Source organism: Rhizophagus irregularis, chromosome 22, assembly GCF_026210795.1.
Source record: "Rhizophagus irregularis chromosome 22, complete sequence".
Classification (NCBI taxonomy): domain Eukaryota; kingdom Fungi; phylum Glomeromycota; class Glomeromycetes; order Glomerales; family Glomeraceae; genus Rhizophagus; species Rhizophagus irregularis.
The window spans coordinates 2,993,191-3,011,700 of record NC_089450.1 but is presented as its reverse complement, the minus strand read 5'-3'; the positions used below and the strand labels follow the sequence as shown (position 1 = coordinate 3,011,700).

The following is an 18,510-nucleotide window of genomic DNA, read 5'->3' as shown; positions in this document are numbered from 1 at the left end:
GGTTAATCGATTAATTAATCGACTAAGACGGTTAATCGATTAAGGTACCTATGATCCATAACTACGTATTGCAGTGATGGACAATGACCAGGTCATATGAAAATTTTGAAATGACCATTATGACTTAATGGTCATATGACATTTGGTCATAATTAGGCTGAAATTAAGAATTTTGGCCAAAATTACAAAATTTGCAAAATTATATCACGTGATATTACACAAATTTCCTAAAAAGGCAATTTTATTTCTCATGAAATTTGGAATTTTAAGTTACACAATTATTACAAAAAAGGAAATTTTGATACTGATCTTTAATTCTGGCCAGAATTATACTTTTAATTAATCTAATATTAAAAATTTACTAAAATTTGATTGGTTAATAATATATGACTAAAGTCATATGACTAGATAATTTTAAAATGACCAAATGACCTATGACCAGTCATAGAGGTCATATAGGTCATTTTAGGTCATAGTCCAACACTGACGTATTGTACAAAACATAATTTTTCTTTTTTTTTAAAAAAAAAGCAATTCCGTAAATTTAATTTAAGCCTTGTTATTTTAAATAAGATTTTATTGCATCGTATTTTCCGCCATATTTGAAGTTAGTGGGTTGTAACTAATTTAAAAAAGGCGATGATCATATACAGTACATAGTAAAATTGTAAAAGAAATCATAATGTTTAATTCATTACTTTTTCACTGACATTAAATCAATATTAAATTAAAAAATTACAATCAAAACAAAATTAGTTAAAATTAAGAACGATTATAATTACAATATTATCACGTAAAAAGATAGAATACACTTACTAAATTTAAAAAAGAAAAATATTTATTAACGGAAGGAAGATCAATAATTAGATGCGCGAACCTATTAAATCAAGTTGCGTATAATTCTTTATGATACAATATTTATAAACAACGCGTCACATATGAAAAATTCTTCGGGAAAAACTCCAATAAATGATCATTTTTCTAATTTTATCCCAAAAAAATTCTGACGTGCGATCAAATTTCCAAAAAAAATTTTATAGGGTCAATATGCACTTAATTATCTGAATCCAGAGCTAGATACACGAATAAATTAAATCAAGTTAATATTTACGATAAGTAAGTTATTTATTATTAACGGGCGATCATGAGTGTATAGGCAAAGTCACGTGATCAATTGGTGAAACTTTGACAATAACCAATATAAACGATGATATTATCGTAATATTATTAACAAATAGGTTTGTCAGATAAACATAGGAAAAACCTGCCTACCTCGCTCTTTGTGTGAAACGCTCTTTTCTAACTGCTGATGCGCGTGATAAAATTAAATCAAGCAATAGTTAAGTAGAGTTTTCCTTGAACGGATAAAATCCTGATTCGGATTATCCTTGAACAGGATATCCGGATCTAAAATTTGTCGAATAATTTGGACTATGATACCCGTACCGTATAGATAAAGTTATTAGGATGGTTTTTATTAACAATTATTATTGTTCAAATTCCATAATAAATTAGAAATCTCTTTTTATCACATATACAGTATACACGAATAATTACATAAATATCCGTCATACACTAATCTATATGATTAGGGTATTTTTATAATCAGCTTTTTATATTCTAACGATGAATTTCAACGTAAAAAAATATCCATTTTTGTAAAAGTTTATGTTAAATATGTCAACACTACTATCAATATTGCAATTAATAATTTGCTATAGTTTATTATGAGATTATACTCAAAATAATCGGAGATAAAAGGCTAATCCGACTTAGAAAAGTATTTTAAAAAAATTTTCGTTGTTATACAAATATAGCAATGTGACAATATTAATTTTAATCACGAGAATTTTGACCTGAAAGTCACCATTCAATCTTGGATGCTTATAATTGACATAATTGGTATAAGATTGATAGGCATTATGCAAGATGGATTATTTGATTGCTGATAATCTAAAAAATTTATACAAAAAGATAAGGAGTTTTGGAAATGAGGAATTGGGTGCTCGATTACACTTTTAAATATTTTCTTAACATGTAAAATTCATTTTATATACTGTATGATTTAGATGAACTTTTTTATTTATTTATTTTGATATATTGTTTAGTTTACCCTGGCGGTAGAATATCATGGTTTTCACGACGCAGCCATGAAATCAATGATATCCAATTTCCTGTAAATAACTATTACATATAAATGGTTCCCGGAGTTAAGTTTTGGACCTGAGTCAGAAGGCAGAACCGAGTTAGTATATTCGTCACTTCTTTTCTTACATATTTTTAATCAAAAAAACTTCAAAACTTCAACCAGTCTTTTTATATAATGTTTGCACATCTAGGCGTTGTTGTTTTTAGGTTCTAAAAGAATAGCTTAAAAAAATTTTTTGATAATATTGTTTCGTTAGTAATAATAGCAATAAGTACACGTTTAAGTGTAAGTTTAAAATTCGTGTCCTTGAACGATTTAGAATTCAGTTCGTTTAAATCAATTAATATACATATTAGATTTTATTCCAATTATATAGTTCATTGACTTGTCGCTGTTTAATAAATTTGAGCACGATTTCGTGAGAATCAAATCAAATTTCGAAATTTTGTTATATTCAGAAAAATCAGAAAAAGAATTTGAAAAGTTCACACAATTATTTATAAGATACAAGCAATTTTAAAAATTAGTAACTTTAAGCTATGAAATTTAAATTAAAAAAAAGGTTCATTAAATTATTCTGTATTACATAAATGAAATAAATAAATAATGATCGAAAAAACCTCTTTTTTTTCTAATTTCGTATTTAGATAGACGATTAATGGAAAAGTAATGTAACTATTGAACTGAAAAATTCAATATTTCCCGAATTTTTTATTTTATGAGATTATCATTTTAGACGTAACAAAATCGTAAAGAAATTATAAAATACTGTGTTTTTACAATATTTATAATTACTGACCTAGTCATTTAAAAACCACTGTTATCATTTATATCAAACTTACAAAGATATTTAAATATATCTCTATAAAATCAGGAATGTCGTCTTAAAATTCAAATCCATGTTAACATCTTCTAAATATATCCCTCTTTAATTTGGTAGTTTCGCTTGCAGAAACTGTACATGTGATTCCAACATCTCAGTTTTGATGGGAGCGTAATTTATCATGTGGGCCTGCGGAGATAAAGCGAAAAAACTCTTAAGGGGATTTAATTTTTTGTTGAAAAGCGCATCAAGCTGACCAACGTTATGTCAGTTTTATTTTTAGTTTATCGATTTTTGATCATATTTCTCAAAGTGCATAAGTAACCTTTGAATAAAATATCTTGATATTTGGACTTTCCTCGTGATTAATACTGTATTTTACATACTGAATATCTATGAAAGTAAGTCCCAATCGAACAGCGCGAAATAATGCATGCGATTTTCCATAGCGTACTAACAACCATTCAGTTTTGGCATAAGCATCCTTTGAAATGACAGACCAGTTCGACAAGTTAATGCCAAATTAAGAGTGTAATCGTCTAATCGACATATTTATAAATATTTATCTTAATCTCATACTCTAAATTTTGAAGCATTATAAATATATCGGAAATTAGGAATATGGATTGGAATCGATTTTAGAATCGACTAATCGCGATTAATTGTTTCTCAAATTTCGATTCTAAAATTCGATTTTCGATTTAGATTAATTGTTTCTAATCGATTATGCATCATTAAATTTGTGACAGGAAAATTTCCAACGATCACAAATTTAACATATAAAACATTAGATTATTAAATTTTATGATTTTACATTTAAAATAAAATGTTTATTGCACTAATCTGTGATTGGCGGTAACTCTGGCCAAGCTTATAATTCCGGTCACAATTCAAAATTTTATCATTTCGTAATTCGGGCCGGCACTATAGTTTCGATAATTGAGTTTAATCGATTATTAGGTTCAGTTAATATAATAATAGGTTCTTATTATAACAATAAACATAAAAATATGGAATTAATGCGTTTATCAAAAAAATATATATATATAAATAAAAATACGGAATTATTTTTTGCAAAATTTTTTTTTCCTTTTTTGGCATTCTTTGTCCTTTAAACAAATGATCTTCAAATTTTTCAAAGTATTAGATAATATAAATAATGTTACACGCCAAGACCAATAAAGTATATATGTTATGTAAATCGGTTTAAAATATCAGATTTTCATAACTGATAATGGTTTATAATTAATGCCAATCCAAATATGTTCATCAAAAGAATTTTAAAGTAATAAAAAAGTTTTTTTTATTATAACTTGGTATTATTTTAAAATATATATATTTTAATATAATGGTTTATAATTGATGCCAATCCAAAATCCAAATATGTTCATCAAAAGAATTTTAAAGTAATAAAAAAGTTTTTTTTTATTTGCTGTGTATACCTGTATATGATAGTAGTGCGATTTCGTGTTACGCCAGAATAAGTTGTTGTTTACGAGATTTTTTTTATATAAACCTTTGAAATGTTCTTCTCTCAAAAAATATTCTTCATTTCCATCAATTCAATAATCTATCAAAATAATAATAATAATAATAATTATTATTATTATGAATATTAATAATTCTCTTCCAAATAGTTTTAGTAACAATGTTTACGAATCCAATTCTCAAACAGCTGTTACCCAGACTTACGATACACATACGCCTGTCACGTATAACAATAACGTTAACGTAATTTCTGATCAGAACAATGGCGTCATTATTCCTCCTGATCACGCTTCGTTTAATAATAATCACTACCAACATAATGTTTCAAACAATGTTCTTAACCATAACTATCAGCAACATATCCAGCAATCTGGCATTTCTAACAACAATGCTACTGATCCTACTATTATTTCTGACCATAATCACCACCACAACTATCAACAACACATGTCCAATGTCGATACAAACGATAACGTTACCTTTTCTTCTAGTAATAATAGTAATAATCATCACGCTTTCACTCATCAACAATCCGCGTCCAATAACGTTTTTTCACCACCGCAATCTTACAACGATCAAAACCAACCTAGTAATCCATCGCAATCTAATATCCTTCCTCTGCTTAGTTCGTTTGGTATTAATATTAATTCTCCTCAGGCAACTATTATTCTTATGCCTACAACTAATTCGGATATTCAAAATCAGCTTCAACGGGTTCTTGCTCGGTTTCAACAATAAATTCTTAACGTTCAATGAATAGGATTTTTCCATTTTACAATAATCATTTATTTATTTTTTTTATTTATTTCATTATTTCTTTATATTTTAACATAATGGTCGCCATAGTTACTACTGTCACAGTAGCCCTATCACTGATCTTTTAAATTAATAAATATTATTAACAATTGTAATAAGAATTATATATTTTTTTAAGTTGTTTTAGAATTTACGTCGTTACACGTGGTTTTGAAATTGTTACTAAATAAAGGCTTTGAATGAACAAAAAATTCTTGCTTCTTTGCCCATTCGGTTGATGATTTAGAAATGGGAGTCTCTCTGAGGCGACCGTTTAAAGATAGGATTCGTTATGAGAAATTCTTTTTCTTCACAAAATAATGAAACTGTTCATTTTTCGTGGAACGTTACAAATTTAACCCTGTAAAAAAAAATGTCCGGAAATTGTAGCTAAAAACATCCGGAAAATGTCCGTGTGTCCGGAAAACGTCCAGAAAATTGCAATATTCCGGACACTTTCGGTCTGAACCCTCCTAGACATTTTCTGGACATTTTCTGGAAAATGGAAATTTTCCAACGTCCAGAATATTGCAATATTCCGGACATATTCCAGACAAATAAACATTTTCCGGACGTTTTTAGCTACAATTTCCGGACATTCTTTTTTTATAGGGTAAGAGAATTTTTCGATTTTTAGATTTGAACGCAGGTTTAATAAAATTTATTATAATAAACTTTTTAATTTTGACTAAAGTTAATTTCATGACACTATGGTAATCTATGAAAAAAAGAATTCTAATAAGTAAATAAGTAAGTAAATACGCTTAATTATATTCTTAACTGAATCAAGTCTTGAAGATATCCATTTAAGAATTTAATTGTTAATCTTCCCATCATCTTTTTAAATACAAAAGTACCATTAATATTTGGGTTTAACATGTATAATAAGCGGGTTTACCACGAAATCCCGACAAGCACAATCCCGATATGATAAAATCCCGAGGCACGTATTCCTAACAGAGACAATATACTGAACGATCAAAATCCCGAAAGTATCATATCCCGAATGGTCTAAAATCCAGAATTTAAATTTCCTGAAAGTTCAAGTTACTGATGAGTCAAAATCCCGACACAATATTATAATTTTGAGTATCTCTTTGATTTTTGTTTACTAGGAAGATCATTTCCTACTGATTATATAATTTGCGACAATTAATACAATCATATATACAATACATATGCACTATTTCCAATTTAAATGATAAAAAATTGCAATTTTGATTTATGACTTACATGTTACAGTATAATATATAGTGAGATCACGCAGTAGTAATTGACATAATAACTCCTTGGCAAATTATGCAAATTATTAACAATTGTGCAATCACTACGATTTATTACATAAATGATCACATGAAAAAATTCTTTTCTTTATTGTGTCGGGATTTTGACTCATCAGTAACTTGAACTTTCGGGAATTTTGAATTCCAGATTTTGGACTATTCGGGATATAATTCTTTCAGTATTTTAATCATTCGGGATATTGTCTTAGTCGGGAATAGGAGTGTCAAGATTTTATCACATCGGGATTATGGTTGTCGGGATTTCGGGAGAATCCCATAATAAGCATAGTCTGTGGTTATCAACAAAGAAATTGTTTAAGAAATTTTGTTTACATGGCCGTATTTTTTTTTTTTATAAATTGTAATAATTAGTGTAGTGCGTTAATTATTACAAACGCCAATGTACGTAAAAATAAAAAATTTCATTTTCCCCTGATAATTAATCCAATATTTGTATGATATATATAAATATTATTTTGTCATAAATTAGCGTTTTAATGAGGTATTACATTATTAAATTAGAAATAAGGAAATTTTTTCGTTAATAATACAATTTGGAAATAACATTTACTGATGATTGCTTACAAAAAAGTAAATTGAATTAAAAAATTAAAAGTTGATTGAATTGAATTAAAAGTTAATTGAATAGTTAAATTTACTGAATTCAAAGTAAAATTAAAGATATTATATTTTTTTTGATTACAATTAATCCAAAATTGCAATTATTTAAACCGCTTATTTTTTTTAAGCGGATTTTTAAAGAATGTGTTTAGAATTTCTAATTAAAACACACCTAACCAGAGTCAAGAATTAAATAATAAATAATAATAATAATAATATAGTAATTAAATAGTACAATTTTACTATATGTCTATCTAAAGCATTCTATATATATTTTGTGCGCTTGGAATACGTAAAAAGCTGTCTGGAGAACCACTCTTAAGACCTTTAACGACTCCCTTTGTTGATAAAGTTTTAATTGCGGTTGCCATTTCAGCTGGTGATTTGTTACCATCCTTGGCAATTATAAGAGCTATAGTACCAGCAACATGTGGGGTAGCTTGAGAGGTGCCGGAAAATACTACACTACCAGTATCGGCTTTAAAATTAGCACCTTGAATGTTCCGACCTGGAGCGAAAATGTCGAGACATTTTCCAATATTTGAGAAATCTGTGATTGCGTCACTATTTTGTTCGGTGGCACCGACCGTGATAGCGCTAGGTTCAGATGCAGGTGATACATTACACGCATCCTGACTATCGTTACCTGCAGCAACAGCTACGTGAACACCAGCATTGGTAAGTTGCTTGACAGCATCGTTCATAGCTTTTGATGGATTACCTCCAAGAGACATGATGTTGACAACTGATTTCTTACTTTTACTCTTACTGTGTGTTTTTCCTACAAAGTTCAATCCAGCGATAACTCCACTATTTTTTCCAAAACCATCAGCGTCCAAAACTCTAACAGCAATTGGTGTGGCATTTCTTGCTACTCCTAAAGTTGCTCCACATGCAATGCTAGCAACATGAGTACCATGACCAAATTCATCTTCTTTGTTGCATCCATCACAGAAAGATCCTCCGAATTTGGCACGACCACCGAATTCTTTATGTGTAATTCGAATACCAGTATCGACAATAAAAACATTTACACCTTCTCCAGCAGAATCGGGGTAAGTATATTTTCCATCTAGAGGTCGTTTAGCTTGATCAATACGATCAATATTGTAAGTTGGTTTATTGTCTACTGCACGTCTAGTAAGTTGAGATGGTACTACATATTGAGTCCTAACTTCACCATCTTCTTCAATATAATCAACATCATCCATTTTTTCAAGTTCCTTTGCAAATTGTGGTGTCATTTCTCCAATAAGACCAAAGAGATTAACAATTCCGAAACTAACGAAAGTGGGTTTGCCCTTATTGCTAAGAGATTTAATTTTTTCGAAACTATCAATTTCTGCATCAAGACAATTTTTAAATAACTCATGTTGCCTTTCAGCAGCTTTCTTGTCTTTAAAGACAACGATAAATTTTTTCCCTTTACCATTGGGCTTGGCATTGATTGATAATGTATCAGGGCAACCAGTTTCATTTTTTGCTGATTCAGCCGAGGAGAGCAAGAAAGTAACTATTACAGCGATAGAGAATATTTTAGCGAAGCGTGGAGCAACCATTTTTTTTTTTTTTTTTGGAAATTAGTAGGTAAGAATTTTAAATTAAGGAGATAAATATAATAATGAGGAAGGTGATGATTTAATAATTTATTCTATCCACGCAGTGGATAAAGAATGTTATAGTATTATAAAATGAGGGAGGAGGAGAATTAGACTCTGGTTAGGATTTTTTATTATTTTGATTTTTTGATTTTTCGGATGAAGAAAAATTAAAAAGCAAAATTGGTTGTATTTATATACAGAAAATTTTTCAAATCTTGGAAAATAAATTTTTACGTACGCTAGTAAAGATTTTCAAGTAATATTAAACTCGGTTTTAATATAAGTTTCCATTTCATTTTAAAAAAAACTTCTTAATTACGAAAGAGAAAGATTTCCATTTCCTAATAAAATAAAAAAATTAAAAAAAGTTAGCTTCATATAAAATTACCTGCGGGGTATTTTTTTTTTATGAAAATTGATACCTTCCATATTCCCATTTTTTGTTATTTTACATTTTACATTTTTATTTTTAAAATAATGATATTAAAAAAGGTTTCTATGCCGATCATTTAATGATTAAATGATCACATAATCACATGTCGGCAGAACATTGCTGTTTTCAAGTTAGTCTGTACGTCATCCCCTAAAGAATCGGTTTTCGGGATTTTCCTGAATAACTATCGATTATTAGCAATTACCAGAGGAAATCTTGGGAAATTTCAGTTATTTAAGTAGTTTCTCTTGAAATATAATAGTGTTAATTTTAAATTTATTTATAATGAAACTACCCACAAGCCAGAAATCACCAAAATTCTTTCAGAAATCGCTAATAATCGGCCATTTTTTATATAATGGTACAATATAAATTGCCGCTATTTGCAAAAATAACGGACCCATTTTTGCTCCGAAGTTTCATACTGTTAGAGGTCAGTTCTTATAAGCTTAAAAATAAGCTATACATTAAAAAATGTTTATATTTAATAAAGCAGAAGGTTAATTTTAAAGATCAACGTATATGTTAAAATCAATCCAATCAGATGTGAATAGAGTATCACTTCACACTGGCGCATACAATCAGACACAAATAAAGGAAAGCAGATTAACCATATAAAACCAAACTTAAAATTAAGGTGTATATTAAAGGGTAAACATTTTATTAATTAAATTCTTCACACATGTTCTTATTGAATTATCCTAATTACAGGTCTAATTACAGGTCTATATATACATAAAATTCCAAACTAAAAATGTTTAAAATGTTTAATATGTGCCATATATACCATATGTGCAATATATTTAATATATTTGATATATTAAACATTTCGTACATTGATCTTCCCGTTATGTGACGTTGATCATTCATCGGTAATATTAATCGTCCCGGTAATTACCATTGATCAACAGCTGTATCACGTGATTTCGTCACATTTTTTTTTATCGTAACAATACGCAGTCATACGCAGTCATACACACAAGAGAATAAATCACGAGAATTATACTTTCCATTTTAAGAAATTTAATGTTACACTAGTTCTAAAAAGGAAATTTTCATTTTTTGGAAAAACAAAATTTGTGGAACGGCTATCGCCTAAAAAGGATATGATCGGTACAGCCGATTTATAATTCTGGCCAAAATTATAATTTGGCCGGAATTACTGCCGATCAATAATAATCTTTGCGTATGATTGCGTATGACTGCGTATGAATCTTCGGAGAAAAAAATGAATTAGATGGTCCGTTATTCTGTAATAATACAGTTACTAATAAAAATAAGAAAATTGTTAGTGCCACCCGGATGGCATTTAAACAACTTCGGACCTTGTGTAATAAAGCAGGTGTATAGGGTGTATCCACGTGTACCCGAAATCAAGTTAAAGATTTTTTTTTCAAGTTTTTTATTCAAACTAGGATTTTTTATTATAATTCAGCAATAATAATTATTAAAAAAGTTAAAATTCACGTGATGCTGAAGTCAAAAAGTTACCATTCCTATTTAGTAGCGTTTTGCGTTTCGCGTTAACAGTTAATAATTTTAATTATATAATTAAGACCCGTTACTGCGCCACATCATTTTTAAAATTATATAATTGGAATCTATATAACTAAAAAAATAGTTGTGTAACCGTAACGTTTAAAACTAGCATGTATAAATAGTTTTGAATTGTGTAATATATTTTCAGCTTTTTTTTTTGCTTTTTTGTTTTCTAGTCCCGAATTGCAGATCATCACTATTGTTACCAATTTTAAATCATTTGTTTGATTAGGGTGCTGTCAGATATTACCTAATATTTAGGGGGTAACTAAAATCTTAGGTTTACATACAATACTATATAAGGAATTATATATATAATATAACTTACCTAGGAGAGGGGGAGTAAGCTCTTATATTAAAGTGATATTAGGTAATATCTGACAGTGCCCTTACTAATTTTAATTATATAACAAGAGGCCATTTTCCCATTTTCCATGGGGGATGGTGAATTGGTATTGTATTGTATATCAGATAATGTATTATACTTGGATCAACATAGCGGGCTTTCCGATTTATCGCGTAAATTTTTTCAATTTATCACATTATATAAGTACCGTTTGTGAGATTAGTTTTTTGCTTTTTTGAAAAATTCTACATATTAAAATACTCCAATCAAACTCTAATTGATAATTTAAGCATATTTACTTTTATTAAAATCTATTTGTTATTGATCAACTTTTATATGTAATAATTATTTTAATTTAGCGTTATCAATTATAATAAAAATTTAATAATAATCCAAATAAGGGATGATGTATCCGTTAAGAAAGCTTTTTTCAGTTTTTTCCTTTAGGCCAAATTTTTTTTAATAATATTACCGCATTTTATGTTAATGTTTTTTATTTACTATTTTTATTAACTTATGAATAGATATATTATTAATTGGTTATGGTACATTTCACTGAAATCCATTTCGCCGTAGCCGTTTCACCGAAGGGATGTTTCACCGAAGGGACGTTTCGCTGAAAGTGTATTTTATCGAATCCATTCACCGATTTTGACAAAATGGACATTTCACCAAAAATATTAGCAATGAAAATAAAAATTAAATTATTTTTAGAATTTTTTTTTTCCAGGATGTTATTACTTCAACATTCAAGTAACTGATATTAATTGTTAAGCAATAAATAAATAACTTTATTTTCCTGAAAATAACCCAAATGAAATAATTAATTTTTCGGTGAAATGTCCATTCGGTGAGATGTCCATTCGATAAAATGGCTTCAGAGAGAAATGGAATTCGGTGAAATGGGGTTTTTGGTAAATGGTATTTCGGCGAAACGTCCTTTTAGCGAAATGACCCTTCGGTGAACATCCCTTCGATGAAATGGACTTTCAGTGAAAAGTCCGGATACTTTATTATTTATTTCATCTTTGGAGTTTCAGGAAATGGCCAATCGGGAAATTGACTTCAGGAAAATGATATGTTCGGGCAAAATCTCCCTTTTTCCGATTTTTTAATAATTTCTTTCTGGATCAGCAATATAATCATTAAAAATCAATAATATATATATTTTTGTTTATTTGAAACAAATATGGTTGGTATGATTTTTAGTCGTAACGATTTTTTCATTTGTCAGATTGACCTCCGTATTGATCCTTTATTATAACGAAACTTGGATTAATAGATAATTAAAATGGGTAATGTTGTACAACCGATAACGCTAATCGTTTATCATGGCCGATCCTCACATGATCACCGGCTAATTAAAATGTCCCGTTATAACACCAACAATTTTATTATTAAAATTCCATCCCCACGTGACCGGTGACATTTAATGGGTGTGAAAAAAATAATTTTGTGAGGCAAAAAAAACCCAAGTCCCTCAGATAAATAAAACAGTGAAAACGCGGTGGGGTGTGATGCCGGTGATGAATATTGGGAAAATTTGTTAGTGTTACTGGGGAAGTTCTAATTAAATCGTTGTGTTTGCCAATCGAGCTTAATCATATTGTGACACGTTATGCTTATAAAAGCGCAAAAAAATATTCATGCCGTTTATTAATTAATTACTAACTTGTAATCTCCAGGACGGAAGAAAAAATTATTAATCCATTTCAATAATTTATCACAAACAGATTACTCAAGCGACCATAATGAACGACGAAATACGTACTCAAATGTTGCGTTCGACATATATTTAATCATTAAGGTTTATAAGGTTTATAAGGTTTATATTATTATGTATTCCATAATTTCTTTCGTTTATTATGTTATCATCTTTTGATTCTTCATATGGTACTTGTCAGTGCTTCAGCACATGATTTTTAATATTATTTAAATATAACTTTTTTTAAAGATTTAATTAAGTCTTCTTTCGATATTGTACGGAATTAAATATATAAGAATAAAGTTTTTGTAAAAAAAATAATCGATTTGACTTACTATTTGATGATAAAATTGGTAAAATTGAATGTAATATTTATCATGTTGATCACTGGAGTTTATGATGATAAATGCATGCATGTCACAACGGCCCGTTCTGGTTACTGCGTAAATAATTAAACCGGGTTCATAAATAATACTATATAAGAATCATATGTAATATAATTTTTGTGGATTATTCTCCGAATTTTAAATGCATATGTATTTTGATTATTAAGAAAGTAAGCTGAATAATCGTAGCAATAGATTATAAACGGAAAATATTTGGAACCACGTGTTGCTACGGAATAATAATGATAAAAATCAGATAATAAAAATAATAAATAAGGTGAAAATTGATTAATATGTAATTGTGAAACTTCCATTCATTATTAAAATTAAGTTTAGACAAGACACTTTACAGAAACCTTCAATTTTCCTAAATATATCACCGATAGATAGCATTTATGAATATAGCATATTACCATGTATGCAATATTGCTAAGATATAGTCAATATACAAGCAAAATATATTGATAATATGTTCTTTATATGCCAAAATTCATATTAAAAACAAAATATAACCAATACATATCTAAGATACATTCAAAATATGTTTGTCATATGCCAAAATTCATATTAAAAGCAAAATATAAGTAATGTATAACCAACATATAATTGTAATATGTTGGATATATTCCAAAAATGCATATTAAAATAAATAAGGTTAACATATTATTAAGATATATTGATAATATGTTCTTTATATGCCAAAATTCATATTAAAAACAAAATATGACCAACATATATCTAAAATACATTTGAGATATGTTCTTTATATACTGAAATTCATATTGTAAGTAATGTATGAGTAACATACAATTGTGATGTGTTTGATATATTCCAAAAATACATATTAAATTTAATCTTAAATTTATATGCTTTAAATTTATATGTTAAAATTTATTCTAGCATCCTTTCAGCTCCAGTAACAATACAAATGATTACAACATTTTTCGCTTTGACTTTTAATTAATAGAAAATTTTGATTAACAAAGAAAAAATTTTTTTTTGTTTTAGAAGTAATGAAAAGAATTAAGCAAAAATCAATAACCCAAGTGAGAAACTAAAAGGAAAATTGTTTTATAAAGGATAAAATAAATTTACATTTTTGGAATGAAAGAAAATGAGGACAATGTTAATCACAATTCTCGGACTGGTAATGATTCAACTAAATTGAACTCAATAAATTAGCTGAAAATCAACTACTGATTTTGGAGAGCGTCTAAAGCTGTGTTTGATCACATGATGTTGTTATATTCATCGCGCCCTCCAGTTTTCATTTTTACTATACTGTATATCCCGGGGACTTGAATTTTTTCGAGAGTTGAAAAATTATATCTCACGCCCGCACTATTAAAAATCACGTGATCAAACACAGCTTTAGACGCTCTCTGGTTTTGGCTAAAACTCAAATATTAGTCAGCTAATAAAACTTCACGAAAAATTAAACAAACCATTGCTAAACTTTGACTATTTCAACGTATAAAATGTTGTTAACCATAGCTTGTAACACTAAGATAATCAGTGATTTATAGCTTAACTGCAGTGCAATTCAACTGATTAAAGTTTAAGCTTTTATAGTTTAAGCTTAAACTTTTTTTCTTTCCTTTCGTAATTTCCCCTTCCTCTTGTAATTTTCGTAATTTCTCTTTCCCTTTCTCTCACTCTTACCTATCCCTTTTCATCCTTTTCCTTTTCTTCCTTATTTTTCTTTTCAAGTGGCTTTTTGGTTTTTGGACATGGTACTTCAGTAGGTGTCATAATAATAATCTAATTTATTTACTTCATCTTTTAAAAAACAACTTCTAATTTCTTTTTTTTAGACAACTGGACGTGTGGGAATTTTGAAGTAACATAACCATTGGAAAATTACTAAAAAGCAACGATCATATTAACAAAATGTTTAAAAAGTATATCATAAATTATGTTCTTTTTGGTTTTTATGTGACAAAACATTAATTAACGTTTTGTGTTTTGTATTTTGTAGTTTAGACAGCTTTTCATTATCTTTGACGGATGGTGAGTGACATTTTTTCTAATGTTGTTTTTAACAAAACATTACTGATATTTTTGTTCTTTTTTTTTTTTGAGCAACATATCCAAGCACTGTACGTCCAAATTAACCACAACTTCAATACAAAATCAAGGCATGGGATTTTGATAAGATATTTTTAAATTTCATTATTCCGCCTTTTAAAGGATGGTTATTAATTTCTATTTTTTTCTTTTTTTTTAGGCGGTTAGCTCATTGGCTCTTTGGACGTGTGGAATTTGGTAGGAACATTCTTTTTTTTAGATGATACTTTCAGGACGCGTAGAATTTTAATTTTTGTTTTAATTTTTATTATTATCTTAATAGGTAAAGTTTTAGAATATTAACTTTTTTTTATTTTTAACAATTTTACTTACAGTCCATTTCTTAATTCTTTTTTTAGGCGTATCTTTCAGTCTCTGGAGTCTAGACGCTAGTAAAATTTTTAATAGTTTTTATTGAACGAAACAGCTACTAATGTTACATATTTTTTTTGTAGATAGCTGGTTTTTTAAGTGCTTGGGAAAGTGGAAGATCCGGTAAGTTTTTTACTTTTATTTTGAACTAATTCTTTTGAATGAAATGACCACTAACATTTCATATACTATTTTTTTTAGATGACCAGTTTTTTGAGTATTTGAACACGTAAGACTAATAAATTTTTGACGATACATAACTTTATGGCATATTACTATTAATCACTGTTATTATATTTCGGCATGTAATTATTATATAATTTACATAATTTTGCAATATTATTTACATATATTAGATATATAATAGTTATAAAAAGAGTAATCATGAATTTTTAATATATGGGTATCATATAAAAATAATATACTAATTATACTTTTAATACATGTTTGATATATGGTTGTCATATGAATTTCTAATTATATTTCTAATATATGCTTGATATGTGATTGTCATATAATATATAAATCCGAAACATATTTTTGATATATGATTGTCAGATTTTTCATGTAATATTTTCTACATATTGTAAGCATATAGTTAGAACGAAAATAACAGAAATACTAAAGTGATGTGTCTGTTATATTGTAAAGATATTGTAAACATATTTAGAAAAATTGAAGGTTTCTGTAAAGGCAGATGTCAAAATGTAAACATTATTTTTTGAAACCCTTTTTATATGTTACGTTTGACTATTTATAATGGTTGTATAACAAAATAAATCAAATCTACTTCAAAAACGTTTCATCTTTTTAGTGTACTGGAAGGGTGATAACAAAATATGTAATTCCAATTAATGACTTCGTGTTGCCATCAATAATTACGCTCAATTACGAAGCGGTTAAACGATATTAAGTATGATATATATCTCCGATGTTGTATGAAAATCAATACAGTATACCTATAGGCGTGCTGCAGAATATCCATAAATAGAATAGAAAATAAGAGAAAAACCAATGAAAATAAGAAATAAAAAAAATAACATGCTACAAAATAACAAAAATAAAAAAAATTAACGAAAATTAACGCAAGAAATAGTTGAATAGTAAGATTAGTAACGGAGGAACTTGAAGATGACATTAAGGAAAAACTGGCTTTCCTGGAGGAGGCCAGCATATGTGCCTGGTTCCTATCATAGACTAATATATTTTCTTTTTTTATAGTTCCACCCACGTTGACTAAAACAAAGTACAGTATATTTGAAATTGATTACATTTCAATGTTTTATAATATGCGCATATTAAAACAGTTATTTTTGAGATCAGATAAGAAATTTCCTTCTTTCCTTTTGTAAGAATTTTCAGTAAACTACAATGCAAAAACACGAAACGTTAGTAAAATGTCGCTAAAAGTACTAATAAAATCAAAAAAAAAAGTATTTTCAGAAATCCCTACCGAGATTTTACACGTCCTATAACATGACCGCCGTGATAAAACAAAAATCTTTTATTATATACAATTTAATTTTTTTATTTAATAATTATAATATTTTCTCAGCCGATAGCTTTTTGTTCAACGTAACTTTTTAATAGCTGGGCAATCGTGAAACCATCATTATTTGATATTTTTTATTTGTACGCCAATTTTTACTGATCTGTTTTTGATAAATATTTAAACTTTGCTCTTACTTGATATGGAGTCGGGTTTTCAAACAATTTATTTATTCACGAATCAAGAATTTTGATTGTTTGATTATCGTGCAAGATAATAACCAATCGAATCTGCATAACTGTGATGATCTCAATCTTATCACATAATATAATGTTGCACGACTTTATTGTTTAGAATGTTTTAACATTTTTCCGAAATTTTTAATTTTTTTTTTTGGTTTATTATAAGCTGAGAGTATTCGTTGTTTGAATAATAACTTCAGTTGTATGTCGTCTAAATTAAAATTACTTATTATAGATAAATTCTCAAATATAATATATAATATATATAGACAATATGATTATTAATTGTATTTGATATTAATAAAAATATTAAATGAATTTCCGTTTTGCCGACGCAGTTTTTAATTAAATAAGATTTTCAATCAGAATTCATTTGACATAATTTGTTAAAATTTAAGGTCACAGTGATATTGAATTAAATGAGCCCCTATAAAAATTTTCTGGGTAAAAAATTCCGATAAATGATCATTTTTCTAGTTTTCATTCCAAAACTCCGATACGTGATCAAATTGTGCATTAATAAAGCACTTTGTTTTTTGTAAATCTTTTTTCGACTTTTGTAATTTTTTTCATTAATGTCTCTTACTTGGCCGATTTTCATTTGCAAATGTTAATCATGGATTTCAAATTTGTATTCCCGTATATCCGTAATACTAGAAATTTTTTTTTTTGCGGTGCAGTCACACAATCACAATTTTGAACCATTTTCATACATTTATGAAAATGATTTTGTTTAGTAAACAAACTCCAAAAATCAAATGGCTTTCAATAATTTCCGAAACGGCAGCAGTTTTTTTAATATGTTACTGACTACTTATGTAGAGGTCACTTTTTCAAATTTTCAATATTTACTTGGCTTTTGTTTTTTTCCTTCAATACGATCCAAGAATGTTAACCAAACTTGCTCAAAATTTTTATAAGAAATAATAACATCTCGTTCATAATAAAAAGTAACCAACCATTCAACGATAATTCAGGACCATATATTTAATAGAAAAAAATCTAATCCAATTATGAATAATGTTAAATTTAAAGAAATAACAAAATAAATTATATAGTATTTAAGAATAACTTTTTTTTTATAGTTGGGATTTTCACGGCGTATGTTCAGCATACTTTGTACTATGATATTTTTCCGTTTATGGCCAAAAAAAAAAGATCTTTTTGTTTA

General features: G+C 27.9%; 2 protein-coding genes across 2 annotated transcripts; one reads left to right on the top strand and one right to left on the bottom strand.

The window, feature by feature from the left end:
* Positions 1-4,580: 4,580 nt before the first annotated feature.
* On the top strand, positions 4,581-5,198 carry OCT59_014831 (uncharacterized protein; the record flags this gene model as incomplete). The annotated part of the gene is made up of 1 exon (XM_025310039.1): positions 4,581-5,198. One exon carries the CDS (start codon positions 4,581-4,583, stop codon positions 5,196-5,198), a length of 618 nt encoding a protein of 205 aa, XP_025186801.1.
* A 2,215-nt stretch (positions 5,199-7,413) lies between these two features.
* On the bottom strand, positions 7,414-8,718 carry OCT59_014830 (uncharacterized protein; the record flags this gene model as incomplete). Its single annotated transcript, XM_025324314.1, has 1 exon — positions 7,414-8,718. The coding sequence occupies one exon, from the start codon at positions 8,716-8,718 to the stop codon at positions 7,414-7,416; it is 1,305 nt and encodes a 434-aa protein (XP_025186800.1).
* Between the last annotated feature and the right edge of the window lie 9,792 nt (positions 8,719-18,510).